This window comes from Balaenoptera physalus (genome assembly GCF_965194825.1).
Source record: "Balaenoptera physalus genome assembly, chromosome: 4".
NCBI lineage: Eukaryota > Metazoa > Chordata > Mammalia > Artiodactyla > Balaenopteridae > Balaenoptera > Balaenoptera physalus.
This window is the reverse complement of record NC_138891.1, coordinates 10,219,020-10,237,283: the sequence shown is the minus strand read 5'-3', so window position 1 is coordinate 10,237,283 and position 18,264 is coordinate 10,219,020. Positions and strand designations below refer to the sequence as shown.

Below are 18,264 nucleotides of genomic sequence, written 5' to 3'. Positions count from 1 at the left end.
AGATGATGCTACTGACAAGGGATTCATTTCCAAAATAAACAGCTCATACAGCTCAATATCAAAAAAGAAAAAACAAAAACCAAACAACCCAACTAAAAAAATGAGCAGACCTAAATAGACAGTTCTCCAAAGAAGACATACAGATGGCCAAACGCACATGAAAAGATGCTCAATGTCGCTAATTATTAGAGAAATCCAAACCCAAACTACAATGAGGTATCACCTCACATCGGTCAGAATGGCCATCATCAAAAAGTCTACAAATAAATTCTGGAGCGGGTGTGGAGAAAAAGGAACCCTCCTACACTGTTCATGGGAAAGTAAATTGGTACAGCCACTATGAGGAACAGTATGGAGGTCCCTTAAAAAACTAAAAATAAGGCTACCATATGATCCTGCAATCCCACTCCTGGCATATATCGGAGAAAACCATAATATGAAAGGATACATGCACCCCAATGTTCATTGCAGCACTATTTACAATAGCCAGGACATGGAAGCAACCTAAATGTCCACTGACAGATGAATGGATCAAGAAGATATGGTACATATATACAATGGAATACTACTCAACCATAAAAAAGAATAAAATAATGCCATTTGCAGCAACATGGATGGACCTAGAAATTATCATACTAAATGAGGTAGGTCAGATAGAGAAAAACAAATATCATATGATACCACTTATATGTGGAATCTTTTTAAAAATGATACAAATAAACTTATATACAAAGCAGAAGCAGACCCACGTAGAAAACAAACTTAGGGCTACTGAAGGGGAAGGAGGAAGGGAGGGATCAATTAGGAGTTTGGGATTAACATATACACACTACTATGTATAAAATAGATAACCAACGAGGTCCTACTGTATAGTACAGGGAACTACTCAATATTTTGTAATAATATATAAGGAAAAAGAATCTGAAAAATACATATACATGTATAGCTGGAAAAAAAAAAAAACCTATCTTCTCTTCGAACAGAGCCTTCAGCCTTTCTGTAAGCTCGGGGGCTTGGGTGTGACGTTTGCTCAAAAATCCAAAGGAAAACGACTGTACAATGTGGCTGTGTAAGGGTTTTCAATTCTGCCCTATAAAAATATATTAAAATGTGTTTTATTTTAGCAAATTTGCAAGCAGGGAAAAGACTTACCTCATTAAATAATTTCCTTAAAAGCTTGGAGACATGCTTAGAAATTGATGTGGGGCTTCTTGTTTGTTTTAAAAAGGTACTTGTCTCCACCACCCCAGGGTGATGGGAGGTGGCCGTGCCCTTACTTACCTGGTGGCACCTGAATACCGCTGTCTTCTTTCTACAAATGACGAGAAAGCAGAGCATGCTCAGCTGGCTCCGCTGCTTCCACAGAAGCTTCGATCTCTCCTCCAAAGTCATCCAGCTGCTGCCAGGAGTTAGAAACTTAGGAAGCGTGCATGGGGGACACGAGGCTATAGGACTTGTCGCTGCAACATGATAAATACTCAATACTCACAGTGCACTAAACTCATAGATGATTTATTGCTTTAAGTAACTAAACAAGAAAGAGAAGAGACAGGATGTTGGTCAAAACGGTTGACACTCTCTCCAAGGTTTGCCAGCTGCATCTACTTAAAGCCACATTCTGGACGATATAAACACATCATAGCATACATGGGAAGAGACTTGGCTAATGACTTGATTAAAATAGCACGTAACAAGGGCTCGCCGCCAGTCGGTTTGCCTTGAAATGACAGAAAGAACGTGTGTTCATATGATGTGCTGAATACAAAATCTTTAAAAAAATTTTTGGCATTAATACTAACACAGAATACTTTCTTGGACATTCTGCAGGAGTGGGTACACACACAGAATTACCTCTTCATTTTCAGATTACCAGTATCTATGGGAACACTTGGAGAAAAGCCAGGAGGTGGGGCACCTCCCCTCCCAATGTTATTTTCTTTGCCAAAGCAGCGGGGTCCGGCGGGGTTAGATGGAGAAAGGCAGCCGACTGGGCACCAGGGGTTGTTACAATCACCAAGTAGCTGCAGCAGACAGCACGGGCTGGACACAGCCATCTCGGGGTATGGGGATGAACAACTCAGCCTTGACTTGTAGGCAGGGAGGCCCGGGGATTGGGCCCGAAGGCCCCCTGGAGGCTCTGGGTCGGGGTGGGCACAGGCACTGGATGGGCCGGCCCCTCCCTGGAGGAGTGGTGTGGAGCCGGGGCTGGCCCTCCAGCCCCCACGTCTGGAAGCAACCTGCCCTCTCGTGTTCTAACACCAGGGCCTTACGGCACATTTCAAATGGATGTGCAGAAACCAACACTGTCAGGGACCCAGCCCTCCTTGGAGGGCTCAGGTAAGCTCACAAGGAGAGGTCAAGCCAAGCCGAAGGGTAACACGTGACACCAGGGCACATCAGCCCCCAGCCCAGCCGGCACTGTGCCCCAGGTCTGCCAGCTCTTCACGCCTCAGCGCCACCTGCCGAGCCTCAGTTGTCCTCTGCTGCTGCGGGCTGTACAGCCGCCTCCTCGGCATCCCCTCTAGGATCAGGACCGGGGTGCCCAACGCAGCCCCCCGCCGGGGCGGGGCTGTGGCCGAAGGGACCATTCTGCACGGCCCCAGCCTCCACCCAGAGCCGGCCGTCAGGACGCAGCTTTTCTCCCGGGACCTCCGCCTGCGCGGGGACCTTCACCTCCGCGGAGGCCCAGTCCTCCTGCTGCAGCCCCGGCACACGGTTTTCCACGTCTCCGGCTTTGGGAAACTGGTCTTCTAGATTCCTCTCATTTTCCTCTGCTTGCTGCTTTCCTCTGGCACCGAGTTTACCTCTGGATTTCCTCATCTGCTTGTTGTGTATTTCGTCTCGGGAGAATCGCCACTGAAACTAGAAATCAGAGAAGATGGGGATAAATACATGCAGCCTCTGTGAATCTAGAGCTTCCCCTGGACGTTTGTTTGCATTCACGCCCACGTCACTTCTGGCAGCAAGATGCAATGCCCGGTATTCCCGGAGTAGGGCATTCCTGGCACTAAACCGAATCACAGCCCAAACGTCACACCCACCAAGAGCCTGTCGATCCTGCCATGGCGTGTATTTTAGATGTGGATTTCAGGGTTTTGTGGGGGGCGAGGGGTATTTCTTTCAACTGGCCCCATACCAAAGGCCTGGGAAAGAAGATGCTGAAATACTATCGTTTGGAGGACCAGGATGGGTGAGGGGACACGGGCCTGTTCTTCCTAAGTGCCAGGGCTCCGGCCACTCCCTTCCACTCTGAGCAGCTGTAGGTACCCCACACTGGCCACCCCCTCATCAGATCACCCCAGTCAGAAGGGCACAGAACCCGGGTGCTCAGGTCCCCCTGCAGGACGGGCAGGCTGACAGCCCCCAGCCGAGCCCCTCTCTGAGTCTGGCCACCTCTCCAAAGGTCTCACTGCCTTCCGGGGGCAAGCTACGACCAATGACTGGTCCAGGCACGGACAACAGCCCATCCTCCTGTTTCCAACTCTGGGCAACTCTAAAAGGCCATCCCTGCTCCAGAGCTACCATCACAGCCCAACATCTTCCTCTGCCCACTCCTGCGCCCTCCCTCCCCAACAGGTGTTATTCCCAAGGGCGCTCCCCCTAAAACCGCATCCAAATCCATCTCAGATGCCGCTTCCCAGGGAGCCCCACCTGCATTTCCCTGTGGGACAGGGAAGTCTACGGAGCTCAGAGAGGACCAAGCACACGGTCAGTAACAGAGCTGGGCAAGGACGGGGTCACATCGAAGCCATGGAGGGAGACCTCGCACGTGAAGAGTCCACCCCCCCGCCACTGCCCTGTGTTCTCATCTATACAATGGGGGGAGTAACTCTAACTTAAATCAGGGTCGATAACTTTTTCTGTACAGAGGCAGGTAATAACTATTTTAGGCTTTGCAGGCCTTATGTTCTCTGTTGCAGCCATTCAACTCTGCCATAGCACAAAAGCAGTCATGGGTAACGCGTGAGAAAACGGGCATGACTGTGTTCCAATAAAGCTTTATCTACAAAAACAGGCAGTGGGCCGGATTTGGCCTGAGAGCTGTAGTTTGCCAAACTCTGCCTTAGAGGGTATTTATTTCGATTCAATGATGCCATAATCCACATAGCAGGCTTAGCACTGTGCCCAGCACACAATATACCAGGTGTGTCTGCTGTTACCATTACTGACAAAAGATGTGCGTTCAGAAGGTCAGGGATGCCATCTGTCCTCTGCGCTCCTGCATCCCTGGGATACAGCACGGAGCCTGGCACAGAGAAGGTGCTCAAAACCTTTTGTGAGATGGATGAATGGAAGGACGGTGGAGCCCGGCCAAGCTAGCCAAGCTCCCTGTTTCAGGGGAGCTGGTCCTGAAATTTTAAGAGTCAAAACACAGCTTGGGGCTTAGTGAGGAGTTACTGATGCATCCACACATCAGGTCTGGCTGATCTCCAGAAAGAGAAATTAATTTGAGGAAGAAAAGAGGAGGAAAAATTCAAAGTCCTGCTGAGTCTGCTGACAGCAGGAGCTGCTCTGGAGGAAGACAGTTTGGGAGCCTGTGTGCTTGGAATAAATCCGGGCGAATGAGCTGGAGCAGACACAGAAACGTGAAGGGTGGTAAAGGAAGACTCGGAGAAATGGGTCCCTGTGTTTACAAAAGAGGGATATGCTCCTGGGTAACAACGCAGCGAGGACTGTGGCCTTCTTCCACTCTCCAAACATAAGGGGTCCCCCAGTCTTCCTGAGCAAAGGCCCCTCTGAGCCCTGCCATCCTGGGGCCCAGGTCCCCGGAGCTCAGAGTCAGAGGCCGGGAGCTGCGTGCTGCACACCTGGGGTGACGCCAGCCACAGGGTCCTGGGGACGTGCCAGGCCCAGCTGTGAGAGGCACGGAGAACAAGAGCGAAGCCCCGAGAGGAGAGTGCTGGGTGCGGGAGGACTGGAGTCAGGAGGCCCCGGGGAGAGACGGGTCTGGCTGGGAAGAGAATCGGGGGCCTGGTCACCGGGCAAGGGCCTCGGCCACCCCGCAGGTGCAGCTCCGGGCCCCAGGGTCACGCGGTTGTGCTTGAAGTTCCACTTCTTTCTTTCGTTTCATTTCTTTCCACTTGAGTCACAGCACACTGCTTTCACCAAATATGGACTTAAATCTAAGCCATTCTGTGACTGAAAGAAAAATAAAGGGAGCCATCCGCTCAAATGAGTTCTGGCGAGGCTAGAGAGGGGAGCCCAGGAGGGCAGTTGCACCATCAGTGGAGAACCATTTCCTAAGGCTTTACCATGCATAGATAAATCTGAGTACTTTGCTAGGAAGAAGCAAAAATGTGCTATGTAAATTCTTAAAAATCTGCCAACTTTGTGGCGTTTTCGGTGGTAGAAGTCTACTTCCTCAAATAAGACATCTGCCGAAACACACTCAGGGCTCCGAGACTGAACGCATCCTGGGGTTCGTATGTTGAGCCCCTTTTGGACAAGACTGGTAAATTTGAATATTCCATCAAAGAAGAGGAAAAGGAGTGAAGTGTGTGCTGAGGTTAGGATTTAACATTTATCCTGTATTCCTCCACCTGCCCTCCCCGCAAATCCCAAATAAGTTCACCTACAATGTTGGCTGGGTTTCCCCAGGGCACTCCTGTTTGGGGGTTCTCTTGTACGATGGCTGATGGACTTCCCTCTGGGGGTAGTTTGAGCTTCTTCCACCCAAGCCATGAGTTTCCAACAATGGACCCCCTCTGCAGGTGAAGTGGTGCCTCAGACCACCCCCCCCAAAGGCACTCACTTCAGTAGACACTGCCAAGCAGGCATCTTGGGGCCCCCTAACCACCAGTGCAGGACCAGGACCTCTGACCTCAGCACAGATGCTGCAGACTGCAGCGCCAGCCCTGCATGGCTCTTGGGTACCACACAATCATGGTTCATGACTGCTGCCTTGTCGTGTGCAGAAGCTGCTGCATTTTAATTCCAGCCCAAATGGAAGAGCCCCCTTTTTTTTTTTAATGGATGTCTCCAAACAGACCCTCTGCATTTTGCATGTTCTTAGAAAAAGGCCAGTCAAACTGGCCTATATATAGCGATCTGAGAGGCAGTCAACGCTCAGAGAAGCTGGAAGAAGTTTTACTTTTGCCAAAAAACTGGGGAGATTGCTCCGGCTGAAAGACCCTAAATGCTAAGACACCAAAGCATTACACGTAGTGTGGTGGCTAAAACCCCGGTTCAAACCCCAGTTCTGGCATTCGTTAGCTGTCTGTCTTTGGGCAAGTTATCAATCTCCAAAAGAGCTGCCCCTGCCCCCAGGTCTGGGTGCACACCCCGGGGGCCAACTCACACCGTAGTGGATGGGCACGGCACCCTCTGCGGGTGGGCGATGTATAGCTGTGCCCATTCTACCTGTGCCAGACTCCATCCTGGACCCTGGCTATTTTCTCATGCAAACCCGATGTCCTCTCAGAGGCTGCTCTTGCTATAAATAAACAACAGACTCATGGTTCCTCGGGTGCCTGGCCATATCCAGTTTCCTGTAGAGGATCACACTGCATTGATCTCCTGATATAATACGACAGAAGGACACAGACTGGAAAGGGCCTGTGGCGGGCGCACCAGCCACTTTCTCCAGGACCCTGCCTGGGCTGCTGGGCAGAGAAAGATTTGGGACTGTCCATGCCGAGCTGGATGGGAACTACTCCAGCCAATGTTTTTCTGTCCTTCGGAGTCATCCCAGAAAAATCTGCCAAGCCAAATGTCTTCGAGCACTGCACCGTTTTGTGTCCTCAGATGGGAAGTGGTGATGTCACTGACTCCCCAAGCTGCCCGGGGGCCCCAAGCCACCACAGCTGTCCCCGTGCTGCAGCCAGGTCACCCGGAGGCTCTGGCTGGACTCTTCTCCTTTCCTTCTCTCCTTTTGAAGGGGGCATTCTCATGAAGCAGGGAAGTAGCAGTGGCCAAAACTCAGGGTCTATATAATCTAAAAGCTAAATGTTCTGAGTGTCTCACACTGTGACAAGCTTTCCCATTTCCCTGAATCCCCAAAGCGGTACTCTCATTAGGCATTGTTAGCACCATTATTATGATGAGCATGTAGAGGGTCAGAGGGGTTAAGTAACTTGCCCAAGGTCACACAGCTAGAAAACAGCAGAGCTGAAATTCAAACACAGGTTCTCTGGCTCCACACTAATCTTCCATCTGCTCCTTCTTGGTGGGTGAAAAGGCTTTCGGCTCATGTTCTGGAAGGAAGGGAGGAGACGGAGCCAGGGGGAGAGGGCACACACCTTCGGAATAGCTCAGCCCGTCCCCTAAGTGCCTCAGCTTTCAGACTTCATGGTGTTAGGATTCATCTGCTAGGTCAGGTGCTTGACTCATGAAGCCAGGTGGTCAGCTAATGGAAGTCCAGCTATAACTGCCATGAAAGACGCTTTGGTTTGTCTTACTAAAAACAAATATCTACACTGAAGGCTCCCTGACAGGCCCATTTTTTAAAGACCAATAATAATAAAATTTGAATGGAGATCCACAGAGTGAGCCTGGAAGGGGCCCTAAACGATTCAACTCAGACACTGGCTCTCAGACTCGAGCGGGCATCAGAATCACCTGGAGGGCTCCTTCAGACACGGGTCCCCCACCCTATCCCGGAGTTTCTGACTCAGGGGGCCTGGGGAGGAGAGGGAGACCGGCATTTTTAACCAGCTCCTGGGCGATGCTGGTACTGCTGGTTCACGGGCCACAATGTGAGAACCAATCAGGTAAGAACAACACTTGGGCAGGGCTTCACCGTGTGGAACAGGGTCCCCGGTCCTCGCACAGCCCCAGCCCTGCGTCCCCGGGAGGGCCTCCTCCACCATCGCGCCCGCTTCCCTTCACCAGCAGGCGTCCCTTCCTCCTTTGCTGCGGACAGTCACAGTCTTCACAGAACAACCGAAACTACAGGTGGCCCTTGGACGATGCAGGTCCACTTACACGCGGATGGTTGGCAAGAGTAAAAACTGCAGTGCTGCTCGGTCAGTGGTTGGTGGCATCCTCGGTTTGGGGAACCTTGGATACGGAGGGCCCACTACAAATTACACTCGGATTAACCTCCACGTTGTTCAGGGGTCGACTGTATTTCAGATCCGAGGCGGTAGAGCTTTCCGTGCACGGGCTCTGAGGGGAGAACTGTAGCATCCACAGCCTGAAGGGTGCATCACATCCTGAGCAGTTCCAGGGCGAGTCTCTGAACCCAACCAGCAGCTGCAAGTTGAACAGGGTGGATGGGCCTTCCTGAGCCGGGTGTGTGTGGCACGTGAGTGTACTGCCGGTACCTAAACTGAGAAAAACCCCGACTAGCTGTCCATGCCAGAAGTAAGTGCAGAAGAGGAAACATCCTCCGCTTTACAGCAGCGTGTGTGTCCAGAGCTCCACGTCAGCAGGGCTGGTGATTTAATTCACACATTAAGAAACTGTCCGTATCTGCCTCTACTTCAAGTAATTTAGTGGGAAGGCAGACTTCTCCCGTGTCGTAGAAGTCACCTGTTACCTTCCAAGGAGGTTAATATTTGCTTTGAAAGCCACACTCAGAGGTACACAGAGAGGTTTCTTTCAAACGCTGAAAAGTCTTGACTGGAGGATTTTGTCCACTTGGCTGATTAAAGAGGACTACATATGCTGCATCCTTGATGTTTGAATCTTGAAATCTCTTGTCTGAAATTTCAGTGCTAGACAATACTGTGCATGTCCCAGGCTCAGAAGTTTGATTATTCACTCATTGATCCAGCAAGTATTTGTTGAGTACTAACTAAAAGCCAGGCACTGGGCATACAACAGTGAGGACAAAAAGGGTCTGCTCTCACGGAATGAACATCTGATTCTACTGGCGGAGGAGTGATCACAAATAATTAGAAACGGAGAGGAGAGGAACGTGGTTCTTCCCAGTGAATCACAGAGGAGCCTGGCTTGGTCTAGAAGGAGAGAACACCATCCCCAAAAAATACAAAGGAAGAGAACATCTGGGCAGAGGAACTGCCCAAGCAAAGGCCCTGTGGCAGCGAGGGGCATGGACGCGCATGAAGGCCAGAGTGGTTGGAATGCAGAAGATGGGGGCCAGATCCCACAGGGCCGTGTGGACCACCGTACAGGCTTCCATCTTTATCTTAAGAAAAACCCAAAGCTTTAGAACCATTTTAAGCAGTGGGGTGACACAATTCAATTTACTTTTTTTGAAAGTTCACTTCGGCTCTGAGTGGAGAACATATCTGCAGGGGAGACCTGTCATCAGGAGATTGGAGTAGTCCAGGCAGGTGGTGATGGAGAGAAGAGGGGGTTCCAGAGTGTCTAGGACCTAAAACAGATGTGCCTTAAGGACAGACTGAATATGGTGGGAAGGAGATGGAAGCACCAAGGGCAACCTCTAGGTGGGTGGGAGCCTCTGGGCCATGGAAGCGCTGTTCCTCTAAGGTCAGGGGGTGGGGTGACGGCCGGTGCGGGAAAGGGCAAGGTCACGAGTAGCCGCAGGGCAGGTGGAGCTGGGCTCACAGGGGAGAAGCCAGGGCTGAACATGCAGAGGTAAGACTCGTTGACACAGAGGTGGTGAGTGAGATTTTCTCATGCTGGGGGTGGATGAGATTTTCTAAGGAAGAGGTGAGAGAAAATGGGGAGAAACGGGGCTAGAAATGAGGAACTAGGTGGGAAACCAGGCGAGAGTGGTGGGACAGCCGAGAGAAAACGGTGCTTCCAGGGATGGAGGGCACGAACAGTGTCAGTGACGCGGGGGGCTAGGGCACAGTGAGGATGGAGCCATGGCCACGGGGCGGGGGGCACGGTCTCCTGGGAGCAGGACGATGACCTGTCAGCTGAGTGAGGAGTGGATGACGGGGGTGATGGGATGGTACAGTCCCCCCATCTGGGGCTCTGACAGTGAGGTGGCCTCCCCCGGTCACACAGAGAACAGTGCTTGTCACCCCAAGCCCTGGAATGAGCAGGGATGAATAATAAGCCCTTTCATGAGAAAGTCTGCCCAGGTTCGTGCAGCTCACTGGGGGTGGACGTCTCTACTGACCAGAAAAGGCTGACTCCCACCTCCGTCGATCTTCCCTGAGGTACGCTGTTCTACTTTCTTACAGCAGCCTTAAAGCTCTACCCCTAACATCTCCCTGCCCTTGGGTTTCCACTGGCTTGTCCCCTCGGCGAGATGCGCAGAATCAAGCCACCTGTCTGTCCTTTGGGATCTGCTGGCATCACAACCAGGACGCGCTGGCAGGAAAAGGCAGCACCACGTCCCCCTCGTCAGGGCAAACGCTGGGCTTTGCCTGGCGTCTGGCGGGAGACCTCGGCGGTGCTGCTAGAATGTCACCGCGTGAATGCACGCGGCTCCGCAGCCCAGGCCAAGCTGTAGCTGGTGGCAGCCCGGGGCCATCCTTCTTCCAGCTGGTGGCTGACTGCTCCTGGTGGGTGACGGTGGCTTCGGTGGCTGCCTTCTGGTCCTCTGCTGCTGTCACCTGTCACACTGGCATCTCCGAGCTTGGAGAGCTCTTCCTCTGCACTCCACCCCAGCTGGCTCTGGAGCTACTTCCTTGGAGTTCCTCCCACCAGCGGTCCCCCCTTGGATTTGTTGGCTGCAGAGGGGCTGCTCCAGTCTGTTCACTTGCTTGGTGCTCCTGTCCGGGCTCCGTGTCCCAAGAACGCGAGGAACCGCGGGTGGGGAGCTCGGGGATGGTGCCAGGCGAGGGGATGGGAGGGTCCGGTGGGCTCCGCCCCACAGTGTGGCCTTGTCCGTCACAGGGGGAGCCAGCGGGCTCCAGGGACTTGGCAGCTTCCCTCGACCCTCTTTCCGAGTGACCGTGAACACCCACGGGAGGAGCACCCAAGGGGGCAAAGCACGGGGCTGTGAAGCCTCGGAATCATGTCACACAAGGGCAGGACTTGGCCTCAATCTCAGCAAACACGGGAAAAACTCTGGGAACGGCCACGTCTCTCAGTGCCACTGTGTTCTGGGACAGTTCACGTGACGTCCAGGGAGAGGGGAAAGGCCCCTGGCTACCCCAGGACAGCCTGGCCTGAGGACCCACTCCACAGGGGAGATGCCCTCTGTCTGTACCAGCCGCTGCCACTCAGACCTGCAGGGCGGGGCCTGTGGGGAAGGTGGTCCGGCAGGTTCTCTCTGCCAAGATCCCCAAACTTCTGATGTCCCAAGGGACCCACGGGCAGGGCAGGGCGTCAACCAGCTCGTAAGGAGATTAAGTGATACAGAGAAGCTGGGCGTGAGTTCAGCCGTCCCAGCCGGAGTCAGACTGCAGCTGCCTTCCCACTCCCCCTTCAGCCTCGTGAGTGCCGGCGGCCTGAGCGTCCTCGCGGAAGGAGACCGGTGACAAGGCCCTCTGGTGCCCTCACCTGCCCGGATGTGACTCACGTTGCCGAGCGGCTCAGGTGTCCCCGGGCTCTGGTGAGCAAAACCCAGGAGGGCAGCCAAGGTCACTCACCTTTGATTCCTTCTTCTTGATTTTCTGAGGTAGACACGGTCTCTGAAGAAAGACAACCTGCTTGGTGGATACGTTCCCCTCCCTGTAACACAGGCAGAACTGAGAATGAGTCCTTTATACCTGGAGGAGCCCCACACCTCACACGGAGGCCGCCGTCCTGAACTTCATCCAGGCCGGCTGCCCGTGGGAAGGAAGGTGGCCGCCCGAGAGTGAGAGGTCGGAGGTCAAGAAGCCCCCCACCTTCCCACCCCCAGGCCACCCACCCTTGCTTGCTATCTCGGGGGCCCAACTAAAGCTTTGTGTGCACCCTTGAAAGGCAGCTTCCTGGCTGAAAACCCCTTTTCCCGTGATGTGAAATGACAGCTGCCATCTTGGCCAGATGATGACAAAGTGGCCTCAGTGAATATCAGAGGGTGGAGGCCTCTTCCAAGTCTGTCTTTGGGGATGAGGCCGAGGAGGGACCTGGTTGGCCTGGGATGGGCGGCCAGTGGGACCTGAGCGGTCACAGGAGCGTGGGCAGAGGGCCTGGCTGTGCACGGGTCCCGGCCACCACGCGAGTCACCCGAGTCACCCTTGTGAGCAGCCGGAACTGGCATTAACGGACGGGCTGGGGGCACTATTCATTTTTATGGCACAGGGGGTGCGCCTTCCTCCCAGGAAGGCAGGACCTCAAGGAGCTGCCTTTAAAAAGATGCTAGAAATATTGTGACGGAGATCATTGTTTTCTGGCCATCCCGAACCCCGCGCCTTCGGATCACTTTCTTAAACCTCCATTTGGCAAATGTCTTCTCTGCTGAGGTGATGTGTCACTACATGGGGTGTTGGAGGAAAAGGAGGGAGGGGACTAGCATTTTCTATTTTGTGCCCGGGCCGGGCTGGGCGATTGCACCTGGCGCTCCCAACAATGGGACCCCTACTTTCACCAACGGGACAGGACAGGACAGCTCAGCTTGGTCAAGGAGCAGGCCGGGGGTCACACGGCGGGGACTGTGTCCGGTCCCACGCACTCTCCACTGCACCGCAAGGGTCACTTAAGGCCAGGAAGGTGGAGGATCACAGAGGCCGATTTAGAAGGTGGGCCTGCTTGAGACAGAGAGACCGTCCCCGCCCTCCGGGCTGCGAGCACAGAGCCAGCGGGGGCTTCACGTTCAGATACATTCTCAGGGCGGCTCTCGTCCTCTGGAACGGAAGGCAAGCAGCATTCTTAGTTGCACGGACTAGGAAACTGGCTCAAAGCAGCTGCGTGGACTTGACCAAGGTAGACAGCAACTGGCCAACTCGGGACTTGGGTTCAAGCTCTGGGTCACAAATCCGGGGTTACTTCCCCTCCACGGCACCACCCTGTGCCCACAGAAATCCTGGCCAAGAAGCAATACGGAAATCTCCCGGTGGCCCAGGGCCCAAGGGCGGCTGCAGACTGGCTCCTGCAGCTGCACAGACCCCGGGGGTGGGGGATGCGGTGAGGGCCCAGGAGAGGCAGTGATGGGCGCCCACGCTCCCGCCTCCGTCTGTGCTCTGGGGCTGCACCGCCTGCCGTCCCCCAGGTCACTAGCCTTGCCTCAGGCCATCCATCACCTGCGGGCGTGAGCACGCAGCAGGACTCAGGGAGCGCGGGGCTGAGGGCCACGGGAGGGGGCACCCCCAGAGGTCAGCAAAGAGGTGGCCCGTTGTAGACTGAGGGTCTAATCGTGGTTTCTGCCACTTCCTGGCTGTGTGGCCTTGGGTATGTGATGGAGCCTCTCTGAGCCTCAGTTTCTTCATCTGTAAAATGGGAACCATATCTATGCTTACCACCCCACAGGTAGTTAGAAGGACCAGCTTGATAGCAAACCCAAATGACAGATGGAAGGGCTTTTAGGGTTGGTAAGACTAGGATAAGCCCACGGGCTCAAGGGATGGCAGGCAGAGCTGAGGGTGGACGAAACGACCATAAACTTGAAATCGTAGGGAGAGCCACAGCCAGGGCTGAGACTCCAGGACCTCACGTCCCCTTGGTGGGGCTACTGACCAGCGCCATGACCTTGGGCTAGCGCTTCAACCTCCCCGGCCACACTTTCCTCAGCTATAAAATCGATTAAATACAACCAAAAAAATCCCACCTCACCTCACAGGATTTTTTGAGGACTAGATGAGACTTTGCATGCAACGTGCCTGCCTAGCCCAGCACGGGGCACACAGCAGATGCTGAGTTTCTTTTGCATCTGAGAGCCCTGGGTCCCCTCAGCCCAGGTGACAGACTACGCAGCAATGTCTCACTGGCCGAGGCTCCCCACGTGGGAAGAGTGGTGCTCCGGGTGGGGGGGTAGTTAAGACTCTGAAATCCTGGCCCTGCCGTTTCCCAGGTGGAGAACTGATGTAACAGCACCAGACTCACAGGGATTCAATAAGTTACGCACGGAAGAGCTTATGGGGAACAGTGCAAGTGTTCAGTAACAGTAATGATGGTTATTGTTACCTCGTTGTCTTGACGACAGGAGTTGGCAGCACACAGGTGAGTTGCCAGCCGTAGGCGGCCAGCGAGTTCAGCAGGGGCACGTAGTCTGTCTGCACCTCGACACCCTGGGGAGAAAGGCCACAGTCAGGGCTGCAGCTGCCTCAAGCCAATGACGTCTGAGGGACGGAGAGGGGACCGTCCACTCCGCCAACCCAACAAAGCAGAAAGGGGCGGAATGCCCTGTAGCCTGGGGCCCTACTCCAGCTCCGAAGATGCTTCGAGAGCTTGGAGCCCAACTGCCAACATGGGATTTCTTTCCAGCCCCGACTCAGTCTGTGCAGTCGGCAAAGAGATAGAGCCAAAGGGTTGATCCATTCATTTTGTTTTATTCTTGTCTGGACAAATAGCCTCCTGTGAGTTTCACTGAAGAAACACCATCACTTCTCCTCCAAGACGTAGCTAAGCCCATGACAACACCCGCTGCTCGGATGGTTTCAGAGCGTCTTGTGGGGAGTTAAATTACACTTGACAAACGATCGAGTCATCTGCATCCAGCCACAGCGGCAACATACACATACATACACACACACACACACACACACACACACACCCTGCACGTGCACACAAACAGGGAGCTCCACCTGTGTTACATATCCTGCTGTCAAGGAGTCGATGAAAGCTGTTTCATTTGAAATCAGGGAGGAGCGGCGGGAGGGGACTGACGCTTGCCTTTCCATTTAAAACCCCAGTCCTGCTCCCACAGGGAGACAATCCCACTGTGAGGCCGCCAGCCCGGGCCTCACACCCTGCTTTCTCGAGAGGCAGGCTAACTTCCAACTCCAGCCCCACCCCTCCCTGCGTAGACTCTGCGCCCACTCTCTGCTCGGTCAGCTCCTGGTCGTGGCTTCAAACACTGCTGACATGTGTGTAGAGTCCTTCCAGCAGAGGCCGCCGCAGGACTCATTCAGCAAGTACCTCGGAGCCGAGGTGGGTCGGAGGTGAACGAAGGCACAGTCCTGCTGCTGGAGTTCAGTCCAGCAGAGGCCACGGCACAAACACGCAGGTGACCGAAATCCAAAACAGCCCGCTGGCAGGGCCACGAGGCAGGACTATTAGTGATCGTGCTCAGGGCGGGCTTCCTGGGGCTCAGGGGCTGGGTGGAGATGGGCAGGCGGAGCTGGGGAAGAGGGCTTCCAGGGGGGACCCCAGCATAGACAAATGCCAGACTGCGAGGGGCCTGGAGCGCTGAGAAGAGGCTCACCCGGGGAGCGGCGCTGCTCAGAGGGGACCACCCACGGCGAGGGGCTGTCCTGCTGGAGGCCTTTTGGGGACAGAACCCGGGGCCAGAAGAGAGATGAGGGAACAACCAGCCCTGCCTCTCCCAACGGCTTTTAAAACTCCTGTCACTGGGCATCCATCCCAGCGTGGCTTCCGGGCAACCAACATACCCTCGGGGAGCCTCAACTATATAAAGTAAGTGTTGGCCTGTGTCAGTGGTTCTCAAAGTGTGGTCCCCGAGCCGGCAGCATCACCTGGGAACTTGTTAGGGTCTTGGGACCCCCCCCCCCCAAGACCTGCACAATCAGAAACTCTGGGGGTGGGACCCAGGGCTCTGTTTTTTTTCTTTTCTTAATTGAAGTGCTGTTGAGTTACAATATTATATTAGTTTCAGGTGTACCCCATAGTGATTCAATATTTTTATAGATTATACTCCATATAAAGTTATTATAAAATATATATTCCCTGTGCTGTACATTACATCCTTGTATCTTATCTATTTTATACATAGTAGTTTGTACCTCTTAATTCCCTTTACCTGTCTTGCTCCTCCCCCCTTCCTTCTCCCCACTGGTAACCACTAGTTTGTTCTCTATATCTGTGAGTCTGTTTCTGATTTGTTATATTCATTCATTTTATTTTTTAGATTTCACATGTAAGTGGAAACATAAAGTATCTGTCTTTCTCTGTCTGACTTATTTCACTAATAAGCATAATACCCCCCAGGTCCATCCATGTTGCTGCAAATGGCATTATTTCGTTCTTTTTCATGGCTGCATAGTATTCCATTGTATATAGGTACCACATCTTCTTTATCCATTCATCTATTGATGGACACTTGGGTTTCTTCTGTATCTTAGCAATTATAAATAATGCTGCTATGAACACTGGGGTGCATGTATCTTTTCTAATTAGTGTTTTCTTTTCTTCGGATACATACCCAGGAGTGGAACTGCCAGATAATATGGTAGCTCTATTTTTTTAAAGAGTGCTTCCAGTAGTTGAGATGCAGCTAAGTCTGAAAAGTACTGCCTAGATAATCAATTAGGTTTCTTCAGATGACAGAAAAGAGTCTACAATTTTGTGGCCAGAAACGATCAGCTGTTACTTTCGAATTTCCTCGAAAGGAAAGCTGTTACCTTTCCTTTCATCCTCCACGAGAGGAGAAGTCGGGGGACTTTGAAAGGCTCAGCTCTGTTACTAATACTGGTGCAGCAGAAAGCAATGGAGGGGGGAAGGGGAGAAGGTGGGGGACAAAAGAAGGGGGGTGGGGAAGGGGCAAGAGAAGGAGGAAAGGAAGGGGAGTTAATGAAGGAGGGGGAGCAGGAAGAGAAGGAAAGAAGAGAGGAGAGACAGGTACAAATACAACCAACTGACGGGAGAGGGTTAGGAGGCAACCCCACTCTGGCCTCGTCCCTGAAGCCCCCATTCAGGCCAGAGGCGGCAGCGGATGACCCAGCCACCCCTGTCTCTGCTGGCCCCCTGGACACACGGGACCTCCCTTCCAGACCAGTTACGGCCAGTGTCCCTCGTGCTGGGCAGGGCCCTCACCACCTGATGTGGCAGCTTTATCCTGAGAGCCCGTGCCCCCATCCCTGCATTCCTGATTTAAAGAGAAGAGAGAGAAAATGGTACATCCACACTCAAGCTCTGCAAGGTTAAGATTACTTGGGTCTATCAAAAATAACCTTCCCATTTTATCAAGCACTCTGACAAACCAGCCACAATCAGGCAGTCGCCATGGCAACCAGGACAAGCGTGGTGCTCACAAAGCCTTGAGTGGCAGGATGGAGTCCTTTTATTTGTGCCTGTGCCCCGGCCGGGTTTTCTCCTCGGGCACCCAGCGCGGCAGGACAATGGGCACCCCCGAGGCAGCCCGACCCGCCTGCCCAGACAGGCCTCGCAGGGCTGCTTCTGCTTTGCTCTATTTTATTTCCCTCATTCACCATCTTAAAGAGAAAGATGGCAGGATTTCTCCCCAACAGCTTTTCCCCTCAAGGTAGGGGATGTCAGCCAGAGGGTACAGAATCATAAAGACTAAAAGGAAAAAGCGAAACCACAGCAAAACATGACCCTGCTTGAGAGAGCTGAGAGTTCAATCACAAGTGTTCCCAGCCGGCTGTCACAGGACGGGTTGAAAAGTAAAATACAAATGGTAGGGGGTGAGGTATTTCATTCTGCCAGACTCTCCCACTCCAACTCTCTGGGCTGGTCTTGATTTAATTAACGGTTAATGTGGTTTTCCACAAGCACCTATCAAAGCCGGTTTGCGTATTATCAACAGAGTCAGAAGACGACATTTCTAAAATATGACATGAGCTCCGTGCAGTCAGTGGAAGAGGCTTTCAAGTCCATTAGCTAGGAAAGGTGGTCGGAAACGCATTGGATGGAAGGCTCTCTTTGATCTCCTTTTCTGTGACACTCCAGTGAGGAGAGAAAAGCACAAACAGCACTCCAAAGCCAGCCCGCTTATCGAACGAAAAGACATTTCTTTCTGGGAACAGGTGCAAAAATTTTAATTAACTCTCCACTCTCCTGTGTGGATACGTAATCTCCGATCACACCTGGAGTGTTAAAAAAGAATGAAGCATGTCCTGTGGTTCTTTGACTTGTATAAAAGGGATTCATTTGTACTTATGGCTCTTTTTCCTTTGTTCCCTGTAATTTCTCCGTGGTTGCAAATCCACTAAAGAAACAGGCATCCGACACAACTTTCCCTTACCCTCCAAAAACAGAACAACATGATGTAGAGTTTACTAAGAAATGCATGTGTCTTTTGATCCTTTCAAAGATCCTTTGTGCAGGGGAATATCAGGAGGTAACACATCGGTCCAGTGAGAAAGTTTGTATCCTGATGTCAGTGTGCTCTTCTTTTCTTCTCCTTGTTTCCATTCTGGAAGAATCTGGGAGAAAAGCAGCTTAAAAGGTGATACTTTGTTCCTTATTCATGACTGTGAATGAAGAGAGGAATTCAATTTCCATGTCTGAAAAGTATGCAGGACTTCTGGGCTGGTCTCCACACCTGAAACAATGATTGGAGAGAGCCACCAGCAGGGTCCTTCTCTTCCCTTCCCTTCCCTTCCCTTCCCCGAGAGGGCATGTGAAGCAAGAGGCATGCAAGAGTCTTTTGTAAAA

General features: G+C 52.7%; 1 protein-coding gene across 2 annotated transcripts in view; it reads right to left on the bottom strand.

Moving 5' to 3' along the window:
* Positions 1-1,496: 1,496 nt before the first annotated feature.
* Positions 1,497-18,264, bottom strand: part of RFTN1 (raftlin, lipid raft linker 1) — a 200,027-nt gene continuing 183,259 nt past the window's right edge. For both annotated transcript variants that reach the window (XM_082459292.1, XM_082459291.1), the window contains exons 8-10: positions 13,873-13,976; positions 11,418-11,499; positions 1,497-2,862 (exon numbers count right to left, since the gene is read on the bottom strand). In XM_082459292.1, coding sequence (XP_082315418.1) covers positions 2,470-2,862; positions 11,418-11,499; positions 13,873-13,976 — 579 coding nt within the window. In that variant the 3' untranslated portion in view covers positions 1,497-2,469. The remainder of the gene's footprint in view (positions 2,863-11,417; positions 11,500-13,872; positions 13,977-18,264) is intronic.